Below are 17,778 nucleotides of genomic sequence, written 5' to 3'. Positions count from 1 at the left end.
GATGTGTCGACCAGAGTTTGTCTAATAAATAGAATGTTTGTGCCCTGTGTTGTTTATTCCTATGACTACGAAAACATACTCATGTTTGAACATATTCAATTGTATATGTTAGAATTTTCACCGCTGTGCAGAACTTTATTCAATATTCAATATACAAAGGGTTTGAACACAAGTTCTTGCAACTTACTAGGTTCTCACCCTCAAATAAGTAATTTTCAAGTGTTATAAAACATGATATATACATATATATCTAAAAAAAAATGGTTAAGAACAAAATTGTATACTTATATAAATCTCCGAGAATTGGCTATAAAATTCTGCACAGCGGTGAAAATTCTAACATTAGTTTAATAATCTAAGCTGTCATTACCCCATAGTAAAGTATGCGAATCTATCATACCTAAATTTTGTATTTGGAATAGTTAAATAAGGTATTACTTGCAATAGAAAATAGTTTTTCAACAAATGAAAAATGATATACGGTACCGATCATACCCAACCTAACACTTGAGTAAACCCCAACTAAACCCCGGTTTTACTTTTTGGGTTTACTTGTTTTTTAAACTGGGTTTACTTTTTGAAAATTTGGGTCCACTTGGGGTTTACTTTGGGTTTACTTTGAAATTGCTTTTTGAGGTCAATTGTATGCACTGAAGTGTGAAGCAGACTAGTATTTTATCTAACCATCCTACTGGCTGTAATTCCTATCTTTTGTATATTCCGAATACACAGTTAGCGTCTGCTTTCAGCGGTATATATGACTGGGCTTACTCTCTGTGTCCACTCTGGGTTTACTTTGGGTTTACTCTAGGTTTACTCTGGGTCCACTCTAGTAAAAACAAAGTAAACCCAGAGTAAACCCAGAAAGTAAACCCAGGGTTTAGTTGGGGTATACTTTCTGTTAGGTTGGGTCTGATCGGTACTGTACATCTTCTTTCTTTCCACATATTCAATTTGGAGAATCAACAATATTTCTTCTGTATAAATCATAATTTGGTTAACAATTGTGTCCTAATTTTGTATAAATGATGTTAGCTACTCTTTTACCATGAAGAAAATATTTAGGAACTTTTGAGTTAATAGTATTATTAGAGATGCTTCTTTGAAACTGGCGGATGGATGTTGATTTGTTGATATCCGAATTTAGTGAGTTCCCATTTGCCTATAGCATCTTAAATAAATGATTTTTTTTTATATGTATCATACTTAACTCTAGAAGGTATATAATTGTCTTCATAACGAGTACTGTAGCGAGAATTATCTTTTCTATAAATGTTAGCAAAATCACTAAGATATTGTGGTACAAGATTTAAATGATATTTGTACATAATACTCATGTACGAACAAACATAGAATACATAGTTTTTTTTTGTACAAATGCTGTATTTATAAAAGTTTTGAGCAAATCAAATGTAATGATAAAAATGCAACCAATGCGTTTTTATCCAAAACTTCGTTGTTCTTTTCCTGCAATTTTGTGTACTCTGGCCTTATATCTAGCATCCTCATCCTTATTCGTAGACCTGAATACATCACTAATATAGAAAAACCAGCGGTTGTAAAAAAAGAACAAAGAAGGAGCAAGAGAATATGCTTTAATTGTTTTTGCAATAGATTCCCTATTTCATTAGTGAAAAAACAAAATTGTATTTACAATATGTATAATGGTGAAAATGAAAAATAATTGTGAATCGATTCCATAAAATATCATTTAATAATGATGTTGTCTCTTTAATGATAATGTCATATGTTTTTGCCTTGAGTAAATAACCCTCGTCTTTATAATTTTCTGATAGAAAATACAGAGACAATGGTGAAATGCGCTGCAAACCAGTCGAGTTATAATCTATGCTATCCAAATATGTATTTGCAATATGGAACAACAACAAATCTATTTGGCTACCTACATTCTTTTTTAGAATTTTGGGTACAGGGTCTCTCTGAATATTTTCCTATCTAATTCTCGGATTAAATAATTCCTGGAAACTACGTCAACGCCTACATACACATATTTCTTTTATAAGGACTTAAAGATGTTGGTAACAAATTAAAGACACCTCTTATCTGAAACGACGACTTTTCAAAAAGGTAAGTACAAAGCAACGTATTTATAAAACATATGACCGTAGACTTGCTATCTTTTTTATTAAAACGTATGAATACAGCATATTTTTATGTTCAAAGGAGAAAGCAGATCGTTATTGTCATTATTCCAAAAGAATAATAAAGATCACATTTTATAACTAATGTATTTTTCAATTAGAATGCTGTGACTAATACGTCTGATTATAACAATGATTTTCTTTTAAGTTTGACAAATGTCTAAACAACAAAAAACCAGATTATCATTTTGTATCTATAAAATCTTGTAAACATTCATCAGGGCGACAATGCAAGACAGAATTTTTTTCCCACGTATTATATATGGAACTTTCATGGTGCATAATTTTGAGCACCGTTGTAAAATGCAGCTAAGTGTAATAACTTGAAAATATGGTGTACATATACATGTATTATATACAATAATCACATTGCACAACTAACAAAAATACACATTTAAAAGTAAAAATTTAATAATAATTGTTCGAACTATTTTTTAATTGGTAGATCAAAAAATATAATAAAGTGAAGATATTTGGAGGGTTGGTCATTGATTAATTTAGATGAAGGAAATAATTATGATTGCGAATGAAATTTAAAATATACTAGACTTTGACCCATGCGGGTTGACATTGCATATGATATCAGGCATTTGCAACATAGATAAATCGAAACACCGTATATTGTTGACATTTGCATAACCAAACTTTAAGCCTACAATAATGCTATAAAATTCAATGCACTATGCCGAGTTGGAATAATCTAACTGTGTCTCGGGAAAGGCCTTCACCACAGTTAAAATGCCTCCCATATACCTGCAATGTAGTAGAAAATTGCAGAATCGCTCCTAGACGATTTTGGAGAAACTTAATCAAGTTGCATTGAAAATACGTCAAATTGTTCACAACAAACCATTTTGAAGCTGTAAATTCCTTTCTTCGAAAAGTTTAATTCTAGAATTGCAGAATTCGACATATTTAAACAACGTTTTTTACACACCATGTTGCCATTCAAAACTCTCGGGATTTTTTTTATAGTAAATGCGCTGTGTTAGAGTTATCTCCCGTATTTTCTTTAATGAACAGAAAAAATTTCCAATGCAAATTAACACGCATTTGTTTTATCGTTTCCATGTTTATCCATGCAAATGTGATATTGTTGAAGCAAAAAATGAAGAACCTCCCGTGATTTCGCGTGAATGTAATGCGCATGCGCAAGATTGCAAAAATCCAAAAAAACCAGATGATTTCGGGAATTTTTGGAGAAATTTTCGTTGATTATTAATTAACGAAGCTTGATTGAGAAAAAAACAACAAATTGGTAATATTCAAGTACCAATGATGTTTAAAAATATAAAACAAAAGACAGTACTCTACCGATTTATTGGTATTAAAGCTAAAAAATTCGAGTCTATTATTTTAATATAGTAGTATAGAAACCTCTTCAATAATATTTTCTGCATTAGATTAGAACTTCGTTTTTTTTTTGTAGCAATATAAAGGGGGAATTAGTTAATTTCATTCCCAAAATTGATCCCTTTAAATACAGACGTTGAATTTCGTGTTTACAATAAAGATTTATAGGTCCAATAAAATATTATTCCTCGTATAATGCAAATAAAAGAAAATTGCTATTGTCAATGTGATATGAAAAAAATGTTTGAATTGCGATAAAAAAAAACAGTCTGCAATAATACATTATTCATTGTACATGTCATTTGAAATGATCCCTTTCAATACCAAGAAAAAATACTTTTTAAAGAAATGTTGGTGTACTTAATTAGAATCGGTGTTGGTTACACAATGTTAAGAAAGAAATGAAAGAGGGCTCATTTTCTTTTACAGGTTCGCACGCTCTTGCTTTAAGATAGGAAAGCAGACCCAATGGACTCCACTGGTGTACATGTAGACGTTGTAACAAGTCAGCCAATAAAGGATAAAGAGCCTAAGAAAAAGTTTGTGAGTGTTGAAGGAGAGAGGGATTGGAGTACTGGACCTTACGCTTGCTTTCCAGACTTTCCCTCATGTAAGTCAATATTCGAATATGCTCTTTATCATGATTATGCAACTATGTTTAAATAATGAAACTTTATATCACGTTTTTTTTTTAAATCAAGTTTTAAGTTTCTTATTGTCACTGAATTTTACAGAGAAATTGTCACTCAGACTTAATGACAAATTTATAATGTTTCTCATGTAGATACAAAACGTTGTTTATATATGTAGGTTGCAGGGGCTTCTGCTGCATTCCCTGCATGATGTCAGAGATTTCACAGAGACTTGGAGAGTGGATGTGCTTCCCGTTCTTTATGCCTGGCGGTGGTAATGTCCTCAGAACGAGAGTCAGAACCATGGGGGGAATAAAGGTAGTGATATTATCACAAAAGTACCTTACATTATCACAAAAGTACCTTATATTATTAGAAAAGTACCTTATATTATTACAAAAGTACCTTATGTTATCACAAAAGCACCTATTAGTTTTAATTTTTATTTCCTAAAAATTTTGAAATAACAAAATACAGCCTGTGTTTAAACTTAGTTGAGTTGTCCATAAAAGTTAGGTTATTATATGTTTTCCCTTTTCATATCCATTGACCAATGCATATATGTTATATTAATAATTAATGATGTATCTTATTTTATCAATTTTATTGCAATGCAAATCTTCAAGAGTAATTCATATTAATGAAAGGTACAAAACAATGATGATTTTGCAAATTTCAACATGCATTTTATAATCAGTTCAATTCGTTTGACTTTTGCCAATCTGAGGCTGTTGTGCGAAAAGTAAATAGATAAATACATTTTATTTTCAAAGAAAGAAAATAATTGATTATCTGGTCTACCTGTTTTAGGGAACAGCCTGTGATGACTGCATCATGATGTGCTTCTGTGGCGCATGCGCCGTATGGCAAATGCAGAGAGAGCTGGACGAAATGGGAATCCCTAAAGTTTAGATATGTGTGTAAATCTGTATTCAAGCAATACACGCGTAAGAAAACAGTGTTGTTTTTTTCTTTGTTTTTTTGTTTTTACTGACAGCCTAACATTTGAGATTCTAACACTGTGTTTTATTATATTTAGTTATTATCCTAGTTTTAGACAGTAAATAAACATTTCTACATATGATTTGTTGCCGTGTTTGGTTCCAAATACTTCTTGTCTTCCTATATTAACATACATTTAGTTATGGTATTTCTGCTTTATAAATAGACAGATGGTAAATATATACTACATATATAAAATACATGTACATATATGTAAGTATATGCATATTGTATAGTAAATTAAGCGATTATATATACATATTGTATGCATGCGCATTTAATGTAGATAAAAAAAACTATTTACTGCTGTACAAGTCTTACAAAAGAACTGTAGAGTCATGGCACTGAGTTTACATTGGGTGTTTTCTTTGAGTTTTCCTCTCTTTTTTTTCATTGCTGACAATACGCACGCATGGGTTCTAGGAAAAGTGCAATTGTATTTCAATCATTTTGAGTGTTAACTTTGTAAGTTAAAGAATAGTCTTTGGTTTTCCCCAAAATTACCGATAATCTGTTGGACATGTTCAAGCAAGTCTATTTCACCATTAATAACATACCATAAACATTCTAAAGAATACGAATATACTTTACCTGATTTTATGTTCAGAATAGTATTTCGTATAATATACCCCATTCATTTAATACCTGAAAATAGAAACGAAGAACTAAACCATTCTAGGATTTATCAAAATCAGAACCGGTTTTTTTACTAATTAGTTTCAAACTGCACTTTCACCCTAATCTTTTAATCTTTTTATCCGAATGATTTGTGTCTTCCTTTTTGACCTTCATTTAGATCAAACAATCATACCTTAAAAGAAGGAATTAGCTGACTAAGTTTTTGTAAGCTGTTGTCGTCGTGATTAGACCAACTTAAATTTGAAGATAACAATACTCCTAGATGCTTGTGTTGTGAAACATATTCCAAGGTACAATAATCAAATAACAAATAAGGAAATTTTTCAACATTTTCAAAACTAAAGAATACAACTTTTGTTTTTTGTGGATTAAATTCTAGAAGCCATTGTTCTGACCATTCCTTAAGTACATGAAGATCATAATTAAGATTATCTTCTATGACAGAAATATTGTTTGAACACTGTTGTAATGAACTATCATCAGCATAAAGTCTACATATTGATCTCATGTTTTCAGCCACATCATTTACATAGAGTAAAAACAATAATGGGCCAAGAACAGAGCCCTGGGGAACACCTACATTTATGAATTGGGTGGAAGAGAGCTTGTTTTTATACATAACCTTCTGTGTTCTATTACTTAAGTAGCTAATAAACCATTCAAGAATTGGCCCTGAGACTCCAGATGATTTAAGTTTATGAATGAGACCGTTATGCCAGACACTGTCGAAAGCTTTTGAAAGATCACAAAAGATCATACAGCAGTAATTACCATCATCAATACTTTTCACAATAGAGTGATATGTTTCTAAAAGTTGGTAAACAGTTGAATGTCCAGGCAAAAAACCGGCCTGATATTTATAAAATAAGTTGTTGGCGTGTAAAAAATGGTATAGATGTTTAAACAAGATTCTATCAAAAATGTTCCTAATACAACTCAGCAATGACAGAGGTCTGTAGTTTGATGTGATAGATGGATCATCTTTCTTAAATAACGGAATTACATGTGCCAATTTCCAGCAGTCAGGAAAAGTCTTAGATGTTAGTGATTTGTTGAATAGAAGACACAAAGGTTTTGAAATAGTTTCTTTGCAGGATTTGAGCATTTTGTGACTTATGCTGTCAGGGCCTACTGCTTTATTAACAGGTATTACTGACAAAATGTCAAAAACTTCGTGTTCTTGAATGACAAGATTTGAAAAATTGTCTGTACACTTGTGTTGCAAAACAGGAAAGTCATTATTGTTATTATCTAAATTAGAAATTGAACTAAAGTATGTATTTAAAAGTTCAATCTTATCGTTATCTGAAAATGCAAACTTATCAGTGTCATTATTGCATTTTATAAAATTTTAACTGCAAGTGAAAATAAAATAGAAAATTAAACATTATTTTTTTTAAATAATTACAAAGTTCGTATATTTAATAAATGTCCACTTCTTAATCAGTTATAGAGTGATTACACGCTTCGGTCAAGGTATTGTGAATATCGTTGGGTTTAAATTTTAATACATTTGTTATGAATTAGTTATTGATTAGTTATTACCTTAAACAAACAAGTATGCATATGAAGTCCATTGGTACATTTGTTGAAATCATACATTGTGATTATTATAACCAAATAAAAAGCAAATATATAGCTGTTATGTTATCCTCACTACCCGTGTCTTGACAGTATCTAAGTTTCATTGACTTGAACATTAACTTTGATTTTTTTAAAATACAAATCTCTCAATTTATTTTCTCTACCACTAGTGACAGTAACTGATTAAAAATAAAAATAAAACCCAGTAAATTTAAAAAAAAACATATACGATCGTCCTTTTAAAACACATACTGTGGAATCATTAAAATTCGTGGGGGCCAATTTTCGTGGGTTACTGAAATTTTACAAGTTCGTCGGGACGTAATTTCGTGTATTTTCTTATATCTACAACAGAAAATATGACTTTATAACCCAAATTTAATAATTCGTGGTGGATGTCAATTCATGGTTGAGAGGTACCCACGAATTCCACGAAAATTGGGCCACCACGAAATCTAATGATTCCACAGTATTTTTTTTTACAATGAAATACTTTTTTTCTTCAAATGAAATATAGGTTCTCCAAGATTAAGCGTCAAATCATAATAATCATAGTCTTCTCTTTGACATGAAATAATTGTTATAATATCTATGCATTTTATTATTAAAAATGATGACAAATTTGTTAACCTGAGATATAGTCAATATGTTAATTCAAACCGTCCAATTATGATACATGGAAATAATTTTATCAGAGTTATCGGACATTGCATTGCCGAGGATTGGAGATGGAACACTATATATGCTCACACTGCTGTTTTAGATTTTGCCCTTTTGTTCCCTGTTTCGGGGAATTTTCCGTTTGTATATGATGCATTGAACAGTATTTGTCCTGGCTTAAAATTGATAATTTCATCGCGACCTAGTAACACGGCGATGTGAACTGTTCGTTTGCACAGGTGAGACCTGGTTATGGAAATATTTTGAACTGCTTAATAAGATATACTATTAATGATTACAAAAAATATGTTTTATTTCAGCTAATCGCTGAAAAATGCTTTTATACGTGTGTGGTAAAAATCATAGACTACGCCTCCAGCGTATAGGGGTTCAGGAAATTCCAAGTTATAGACAATTATTATATTCAAAACCTTATCATTCGTTTTTACATAAGTGTCCTAGATTTGCATCCCTTCTTGCTATCCAGGGAGATCCAAGTCAATACCGTCAGGGGATAAACATGATTCGATTCTAGTATTTTAATTTGACCCTGATCATTATTACCAAACTTGTATTGGACATGAATAATTATACATGTAGCCTAGTATGCTTTTAAAAGATAACCGTTTGGTGAAGTGAAATAAAAGAAATACAAACTGATTGTACTTCTAAATTAAGGTTTTGGCCACTATTTCGAGACTCAGTCTATTTAATAATATTAGTCTTGTGGAGAAAAATGTATTGCATTATTATTCTGAGATACTGGCGAGTTAAACCATTGAATTTCTTTTTCAAAGTTACGTAAAAATGTACAATGTAAACATGATTCTTACGGGGTTAGAAACAAACAGTTCTATGAACTTGAAAAGTACCTTATATCTATATTTGCACAATTTAGATGTGGTGTATTCTCAATAGCAGTAGAAACTTGAATATATCGGGGTGAAGTTATTCAAGAACGAATGTGTATACTTTGCTCTTTAAATCAAGTTAAGGATAAATATCATTTTTTGTTATATTGTGAAAAATGCAATTATTCAAAAATAAACTACTAACAAGTATTTGGTGTCTACAAAATTAGTACTCAGATAAAAATTACAAATTCTTCTTAATTCTCAAATAATCTCAGCACGTATCGAACTATTTAAACAAGGTATACTCAATAAGATGCTCAAAAATATATCATTTATTATGTTTTGATACATTTAAATATTGCATGATTCACGCCAGGTATAAATCTATTCATACAATGGATGATCACTAATATGCTAAGATATTCATTATTACTTACATGTATTTTTTAAATTTATTAGTTACTACATTTCATTTTTCATTATTACAGGATGCAATGAGACTGATGTATCGCACCTTGCATGCTGAATAATTTGTTATATTATATGTATATGTATTTAAGTGACTGATTTGTTCGGGGGGTACTTTATTTGTCATGTGTACTGCTTCTAACAATCTATGTATATTTACAGATACAATCGTACAAGAGTATGATAAATAAATTACTTACTCACTACAGGGGTTATAGGAATAGCGGTGCGGAAGAAGAAATATGGCGGGAAAATGGCCTCTACGAATAGTGTTCAGCTTTCAGCTGATGTCTAAAGTTGCTCCAATTCTAATATACACATGAATGGTGATAAGATAACACTCATAAGTGAGTCATTGATATTAAAATATGAAAAAGTCGACCTTGGGTCAAGGTTATGGACTTTTATGTATTCATGCATATATGTAGTTCATGAAAGACGATATATATAGAATATGATTAAAGCATGTAAAAGAAACACCTATATAAATAATTGAACCAACGCGATTTTTAAGCGCTTCATACTGATTTCAAATAAAAGTAAAGAAATACAAAAAATATACATAAAGTGAAAGATTGTTCTTTAATTTTACCACCATATGCCTAAGATTAATCAACGAACAAATACATATATATATATATATATATATATATATATATATATATATATATAATGTGTACCTTTAATTCAATCAATTGTACATGGAAGATAAAAATAAAATTATATATAAATTTATGAAAGTAAGAAGCATAGACATGCTAAATTCACTTTGATTGTTTTTAACAGTAAGATAATCAAGTTTGATAAAATAAGACAATGCAACTTAGAATTGATGAGATTTTGAAAATATTACATGTTAATACGTTCTTAAACGATATTTTAAAATTTGCACTTAAATACATGTCATCACACCTTGGTAAAAGAGAACAAACACATAGAGCCAAGTGTGCCTCACGTGATATACAGTCGTCAATGATATATTATATCTAAAATGTATACCTCAATGAGTGTTGTAATATAAACATAATCACAGAAAATATATAATTTACTTCTTGTTTATGGTTTCTAAAAATATTTCAATTTAAATAATGATATACTGAAATTATAAACAAACTATTAAATGTCATTTTAGCAGAAATATGAGAATAACTACCTCACCTTAAAATGCTTTTAAGTAATTCAACTTCACAAGAATTGCAAAAGAGATATCCTTTTTGCAATATTTCAATTCTAAGTAAGCCCAATGATTTGTCTCTCTGGTTCATTCACGGCGATGCATGTCTCCTACCGGCTTCTCAATTTTAAATGGATTGTCCTATATGTTCTAGTTGGTTTCGAGAAAATTCGGGTTTCAAGAAAATTGATGAAGGATTTCATTTTAGAGGATAAAACCGACAAAAAAGGCGATCGAGGTTTAAACTCAATTCTCTTCATCATCTATCGATCAAATTTAACATACATTTAACTCCAACTTCATTTGCAGTTCAGTCTCATTATAAAGCTAGACGGCAAGTTTACTCGATCTGTACGTATACTCAATTATTGTTGATATACAATCCCTGAAAACCATGTCGGTACATATCTAATCAAAGTACTGAAATTTGCGGAGGAGATTAATCTAATAATTCCAAGTATTGACGTACCGACTGGAGTTGATTTCATCGATTGATGTTTATCTTAAAATCAACGATATGTAATTTCGCTTGGCAGGTAGTTTCTTATCCGTATTCGAATAATGCATATTTTCATAATATGAATTTTCGGGCTTTTCCGACAATTTTAAGTATTCTAGGAAAACATCATATGAATCATGTGGCGTAATATTTTAAGATAGAATAAATTCCATCAAACTATGTATCAGTAATGTAAATATTTCTGGAAAATTATATGGATCCAAGCAATATTTAACTATAATAATATTTAATGCTTCAGAATGCATTACATCGAATTTTTCGATTATTTTCGAGATCAAGGATTGGTCTGTGGTGATGATTTGTGGTTAGGTCCAAACACAGTTTCACTTCCGGTTTGTCAGAGTAACTGTATAGAGGAGTTGATAAAAATCAACTCCCAAAAATAATAGTGGTTTTTTCTTCTTCAAATTTTAAGGTATAGAAGGTTTAGAGTATCAATTAAGAGTTTGCAATACTAAATACTACAGGACAGAAACAACTTTGCTAACATATTCATGCTCTTTTATGGAATATGCAAAAACAAATAACAAACAAAAATATTCGGTTAGTTAGAACTATACCTAATGATTCACATTATATACTAAAATTTATGATATATAATCAATAAAAACTTTGAACAGTGAACCTTTTCACATGAAAAATTCGTTCATGCTTAAAAACCCCCTAATGTTACATGTAGGTAATACATGCATGATCTCAATCTCATGCATATGTGTTGTTCCTTTTCTTTTGCAGAATGTACGATTCGATTGTAGAGAGTGTTCAAATATATTTCTAAGCGTTTCAAAAGGTTATGGAGATGATATATTTATATATAAGAGACGCTACAACTCACTTTGCCCAATTTTGCTAAAAATTACCGTTGATTTAATCATTTCAGGCGGTCCAAAAAGTAAATATTGCTAGCTCAGCCTTTTGATCAACAGCTTAGCGCATCAACTGTAAACATTTCATCGTGACTTTCTACAAGGGATGAAAATATTACTAATTTATACAGATTTTACTTGTGGTGTAAACAAAATTTTAGAGATATGAATTTAGAATTTCGGAAAAATATTTAACACGCAATTGCGTGCTTTTTTTTTGGCTGTAAAATGATTCAGTCTTTCAGTATATGCACGACTTCTATTCTTTTATCTTACTATGTTTTAAAAGGGAACTATCCAAGATGAAGAGAATTCTCTGTAATATCACTTTAAACTTAATTTAAAATAATATACCTCAGTAGATCTTGTAATACCCCGTACTTCACTTTTGAAAGAAAATATGTACATTCTGTCAAATGTTTTTACATCTTTTTCACGCGAAATTCTTTTATCAGCTTGCAAAAACACACTGACTTCCCAACTTACTTTGAAATCGACAGCGCTGGCCAGACAATGCATGCAGGATTAATCAAGCTTCACAGCATGTGGCCTGGGTACTCTACCTTTGCACACACTAAATGTGTGGGGGAGGGGGGGGGGTGCGTTAAAGGGTGTAATCTGAATGTTAAATGTATTTGTTTTACTATCATTATAGTAGGTTTAGTATGCATGCCAAGTAAAACGAAACTAAAATGTGCCATGCTACGATCACGGTACTTAATTGGGGAAATACTCAAGTTCACATTGCAGTAGTTCAACTTTTTGAAGGATCGATGCCGGGGGCGGGAGTGTAGCTATACATAGAAAGATATATCTCCGCAGGAGATTAATTGATAATGAGCAAGTAATATACGATACAGACTAAGAACCACAATATTTCGGTCAACACAAGATGGTTCTTGAAGAATCCTCATTATTTGACGTCACGGACAGGAAGCTGTATAAAAAGTATAAATAGCCACTAAACGACTACACACCATTGCTATTCTTAAACTCATGCATATTCATACTTACTTGGAATTTGACATATGGACTAAAATTTTCGAGAGAAATTTTGTTTATTTATTGCAAAATGTATAGTTCTATTTATTGTAATTGCAAAAAAGATATTTATTTCAATAACAATATTGAAATATGAATCCCAAACGAATATTGCAATTTTTGCCGCTAGGTGGTGTCCGTCAAATCCACTATCGACGTCACATGTGAGCTGACCGGTAGCAATAGAGGAGGCTCATAGAGCCTTCGTCTAAAAATAGCACATTAGTCATAATTGGGAAGCACTTGATGTAGTCCGTCACGCGTGTAGACTGGCATGTCAATACGCCTATAATGTTATCAGATTTGATTTACAGTAACTTTGAAATAGCCCAGTGCACATATCACTTCAAATTCCTGTTCATTTCCTTCCATTTTTATCTCATGGTCCAAAAAAAGTAAGTCTGTTTGTGTGTGTGTGTGTGTGTGTGGGGGGGGGGGGGGGGGGGCTCAGGGACTTAGATCAACCGAACTTGCGAATAATCTTTGCCGTTCAAAAAAGTCATCCCCCCCTCCCTCTCATGATACGTGCGGCTACGTGCCTGTGTTCGGAACTTTTATCATATCAATCTTACCAATCCTCTCTCTCTCTCTCTCTCTCTCTCTCTCTCTCTCTCTTCTCTCTCTCTCTCTCTCTCTCTCTCTCTCTCTCTCCCTCTCTCTCTCTCTCGCGACAATAGAAAAACACTGGGCAAGGAGCGGATCGAGGATCTGGTTTTAATTAGATTGGGACGTAATTATGATATTGTCCCTGATATTGAAATTTTATCCATTGTTTTATCCATTGTTTACACTATTTGGAAAAAGCTTAGCGATTAAGAATACTATATCATATAAAATCGCCAGTCTACATGCAGAGAGAGAGAGAGAGAGAGAGAGAGAGAGAGAGAGAGAGAGAGAGATATTCTTACCGTCTGCTACAATGCGTGGTTTTATACTTTATATAGTAGACTAAATCAGGTTTCCGAATTTATACTATTTTTAAACGCAATTCATAGATCAAGAAATTGACCCAAATAAACAACCGATTATATATAGGCCTAATTATGTAAATATGCATGTACAGCTATAAATACAGCTAAAATCCCAGAGTTCTCTATGGTTCTCTAGAGTTCTCTGTTTAGTAGGACCGCTATATGTACAGTATATATTTACATATGGGATGGATTCAGCGAACGCAATTCGTACATCGCTTCTTCCGACATCATAATTATAACCAATACAGAAGGAGCTAACGTAAAAAGGGGAATATCTCAAACATTAGGACCTACCTGAATTATTCAGTTTTGTTGATCACCAGATGAAAATGAATTCACAACCGTGCAAAAGAAAATATTGTTATATTTGTGAATATATATATCTATACTAAAGCTTACCAAAAGGTCAGCAGTAGATGGCCCAGGTCCTCAGTCCCAAGAAATACGTGTGAACGTCTCCAGGACAAGGGAATAAAGGCGCTGATTAGTGTTCAGTTTAATTGAGTTCTATTGTTAAGTGTCACCGAGCCCGACGTAAATACCACATTCCCCCCAATCATGTATCGTCGGAGGTCCTAAATTCGTCACGGTCCTAGAGTCGTGTCCCTTTTGTTTTCTTCGCGTATCTCGCGAGATTTGGTTCGAGGCTGCGCATTTCTTGAGAAAAAATTTACTACGATATGTGACGTCACTTTTTACTATACAGCAGCCGACAATGCGGTCAAAACAGGTAATATTTTTTATTTTAATTTTTATCTTCAACTATTTGCTAAGATCACTTAATACCAAATAAAGTCACAAATGAAAATGGTCAAATACACGTTTAAACCCAAAATTTAAGAATATAACAGGGGTTGTCTCCTTTGTTGACATCCAGTCAATGAAAGTCATGTGATCTGATTGGAATGTTTAAGGCCAAACAAAGATAATTTTTAGTTATAAGAAGTAAAGTTCCTTATAGCCTTTTTATTTTGTTTTTGTGTTTTTGTTAGGTTAATCCCACGTCAAAAAAGAAAAAATACAGGTCATATTCTCCATCAGCTCTAACAAATGCTTATAGAATGGTGAAAGAAAATCAAATGTCAGTGAAAAAGGCATCAAAAATATTTCAAGTGCCAGACACCACTCTAAGAGATCGAGTTCTTCAAAAAGTGGATCCTGAGACAGCAGCTTTTGGGAAGAGCCCAGTGCTGGAATGCTTTGAAGAGGCAAACCTAGTTCAACATTTTAAGACGATGGCAGCTTATGGGTATGGTTACACCCGACAGGAGTGTGTAAATATTGCATCTGAGTATGTGGGGTTGCCATACCACCATTTTTTATTTTCCCAGGGAAGCGGATGAGACAAGAGTTATTAAATGGGGCATCTCCTGGAACCAGTGGGACTGTGAGTGAAACAGGTTGGTCAAATGGTGTTATATTCCGCGAATATTTAGAAAACCATTTCTTGAAGTTTGTACCACGAAGTGACAATCAAAAGGTTCTTTTACTTTTGGATGGACATCGCTCCCATGTTTCTGTTGATCTGATAGAATGGGCAAAAGAGCAGGGCATAATTATCTTCATTTTACCTGCACATACTAGTCACATCTTGCAGCCCATGGATGTCTCTTGCTATGGTCCCTTGGAGAAAATATACAACAACCTGTGCCACAAATTGATGAGGGAGTCCTCTGCTACCATTACCAGATACAATGTATGTGAGGTTGCTGGCAAGGCATACACTAGAGCACTTTCTCCAGAAAATATTCAGTCTGGATTCAGGAAATCAGGTATCTACCCTTTGAATCCTGAAGCGATCAGAATGGAATATCTGGCTCCAGCAGAGGTGTTTAAACAAATTAGCCCTATTACAAACACAACACCAAGTGAAAAGAATACACATGAAGATGCGGAAAATTTAGACAATGAGGAAGATAATAGAGGTTTTGTAATGGAATTAGTGAACAAAGAGAAACACTTGAAGGAAATAAAGAGTGAGCCAGTTACCAAGGAGAGAAAAACATTGAGTAAGATAGTGGCAGGGAAGGAAATTTCTGATGGAGTAATTGAAAAAATGGTGGAGCATGAAAGAAATCAGAAAGGATCACATGGGAAAAGAAAGTCAACTAGTGTGAAGAAAGCTGAACCTAAGAAGAAAATTGTTTTTGTTGACGAGACTCAACAACCAGGACCATCGGCTATAAATTTGATTTCAGATGATGCCATCAGTGATTCAGACAGTGACACTGAGAACATTGATCCGTCAAAGCTTTGTTGCATTTGTCACAGATGGCAGCCAGAACAGATCAGAAATTGTGTTTCTTTAGTGTTTACTAAATGGGCACAATGTGACAGATGCAACCACTGGGTTCATTTAATTTACTGCTCACCTGTCAGATTTGTTAGGAGGAATGACTCCTTCTTCTGTCCTCACTGTACAGAAGAGTGATCATATTGTTTTAATACAACTATCCAATATTGCATTGTTAAATCTGTTGTCAATTATACTTTATAAATAGAACATATCAATTCAAAAGATGGATTTACATGTATTAACTGTTATCAAATTTGTTCCATTATTTTTATAGATTTATTGTGTTACTGTTTATTTAAATTATTCAATTTGTTATAATTAAATAGAGTTTTGAATATTGTTAAATGTATTTTCATAATTTTTTATACTGTGCAATTCATTGTTGTTAGTATTGTCCATTATAAACGAATGTTTAGATTGCTTTGGCCTTATAGTTTTGTTTATATCTGACGTCACGACTCTAGGACCAGGTTTCAAAATGGCCGTCTCCGCTTCATTGGTGCTTTCACTGCCCACTTATTTATTTATGAAATGAAAAAAATAATGAAAACAGTGTAAAGTTTTACGCAGAAATAGAAGTGCTTTAGGTATGTTATAAATAATTTAGTGTCACAATTTTAATAAAGTGATTAAAATGACCGACATTCTTAGGGTAACGACTCATGGACCTCCGAGGATAGTAAAAATTATTATATATAACGTTAGTACGAATAAATTATGGTATGAGTTATCCAAAATGAACTCTTCACAAAAGGAGGTTGAAAAATACATCAATTGTCGTCTGTACGCAAGGTACGCGTGGATTATCAACGATCGACCAAAAGTAAGTAAGAAAAAACATTATATTCAATAAAGCTATATAAATAACTTAAATTTATGTACATTGTAATGCGCAGTGCCAAAAAGATGTGTAAACATCTCGACAAGACACCGCCATTATTTTTTATACGACAATTAATGAAGTCTGTAGACAAATGAAGCTATAGATACATACTAATTTAAATCTGTCTATCTCTCGATACTACTCGTATGAACGGCATAAAAATGATACTAAGATGTGTAAACATCATAGTATATTGGAGGCATAAAATCAAGAGATATAAAAACATACAGGTAAATAAATATTCTGTACTTTATACATTGTTAAGGGAATTTTCTTCAAAGTATTAGCAGTTAAATGTTTAGAAGTAATGCCAAAATTATTATTTCTCAAAATATATACATGTATTTACATATTCAGAAATGCTTAAATCTGTGAATAAAGTGTAAACTTCTTTCAACAGATTTTAAGATTTCAACCTTATCAAATGTCTACATAATTTTCATAACAAACCAGTCTTTCTTAAAAGTACTTATCAGCATAAAAAATACAATAATGAAAGATTTAACTACAATAATCTTTCAAGTATCCTGGCACTCTGACATTTATCCCCCTTCTTGTTTGGTATACCCCTGGTGCATTATCTGAAGTGTCATCTGTTTTGCAGGGTTCCGAAATGAGGGATGCATTATCCATAGAAGTGCCAGGAATGTCATTGCTTGAGCAATCAATG

At 32.2% G+C, this 17,778-nt stretch overlaps 1 protein-coding gene, 1 long non-coding RNA gene and 1 pseudogene across 2 annotated transcripts; 2 read left to right on the top strand and 1 right to left on the bottom strand.

The window, feature by feature from the left end:
• The first annotated feature begins 1,933 nt into the window (after nt 1-1,933).
• Nucleotides 1,934-5,232, top strand: LOC117691331 (cornifelin). Its single transcript, XM_034477260.2, has 4 exons — nt 1,934-2,088; nt 3,945-4,125; nt 4,326-4,465; nt 4,958-5,232. Exons 2-4 carry the CDS (start codon nt 3,984-3,986, stop codon nt 5,057-5,059), a joined length of 384 nt encoding a protein of 127 aa, XP_034333151.1. The 5' UTR covers nt 1,934-2,088; nt 3,945-3,983; the 3' UTR covers nt 5,060-5,232.
• LOC136271729 (uncharacterized) lies at nt 3,946-5,833 on the bottom strand. The gene is made up of 2 exons (XR_010709690.1): nt 5,741-5,833; nt 3,946-5,568 (listed from the first exon to the last, which is right to left on the bottom strand). It is a non-coding gene; the product is annotated as an uncharacterized lncRNA (long non-coding RNA).
• An 8,658-nt stretch (nt 5,834-14,491) lies between these two features.
• On the top strand, nt 14,492-16,906 carry LOC136271661 (uncharacterized; annotated as a pseudogene).
• The last annotated feature ends 872 nt before the right edge of the window (nt 16,907-17,778 follow it).

The sequence above is a fragment of the Magallana gigas genome, chromosome 9 (assembly GCF_963853765.1).
Source record: "Magallana gigas chromosome 9, xbMagGiga1.1, whole genome shotgun sequence".
Classification (NCBI taxonomy): Eukaryota; Metazoa; Mollusca; class Bivalvia; order Ostreida; family Ostreidae; genus Magallana; species Magallana gigas.
Note: the sequence above shows the minus strand (reverse complement) of the source record. Positions and strands in the feature narration are given on the sequence as shown.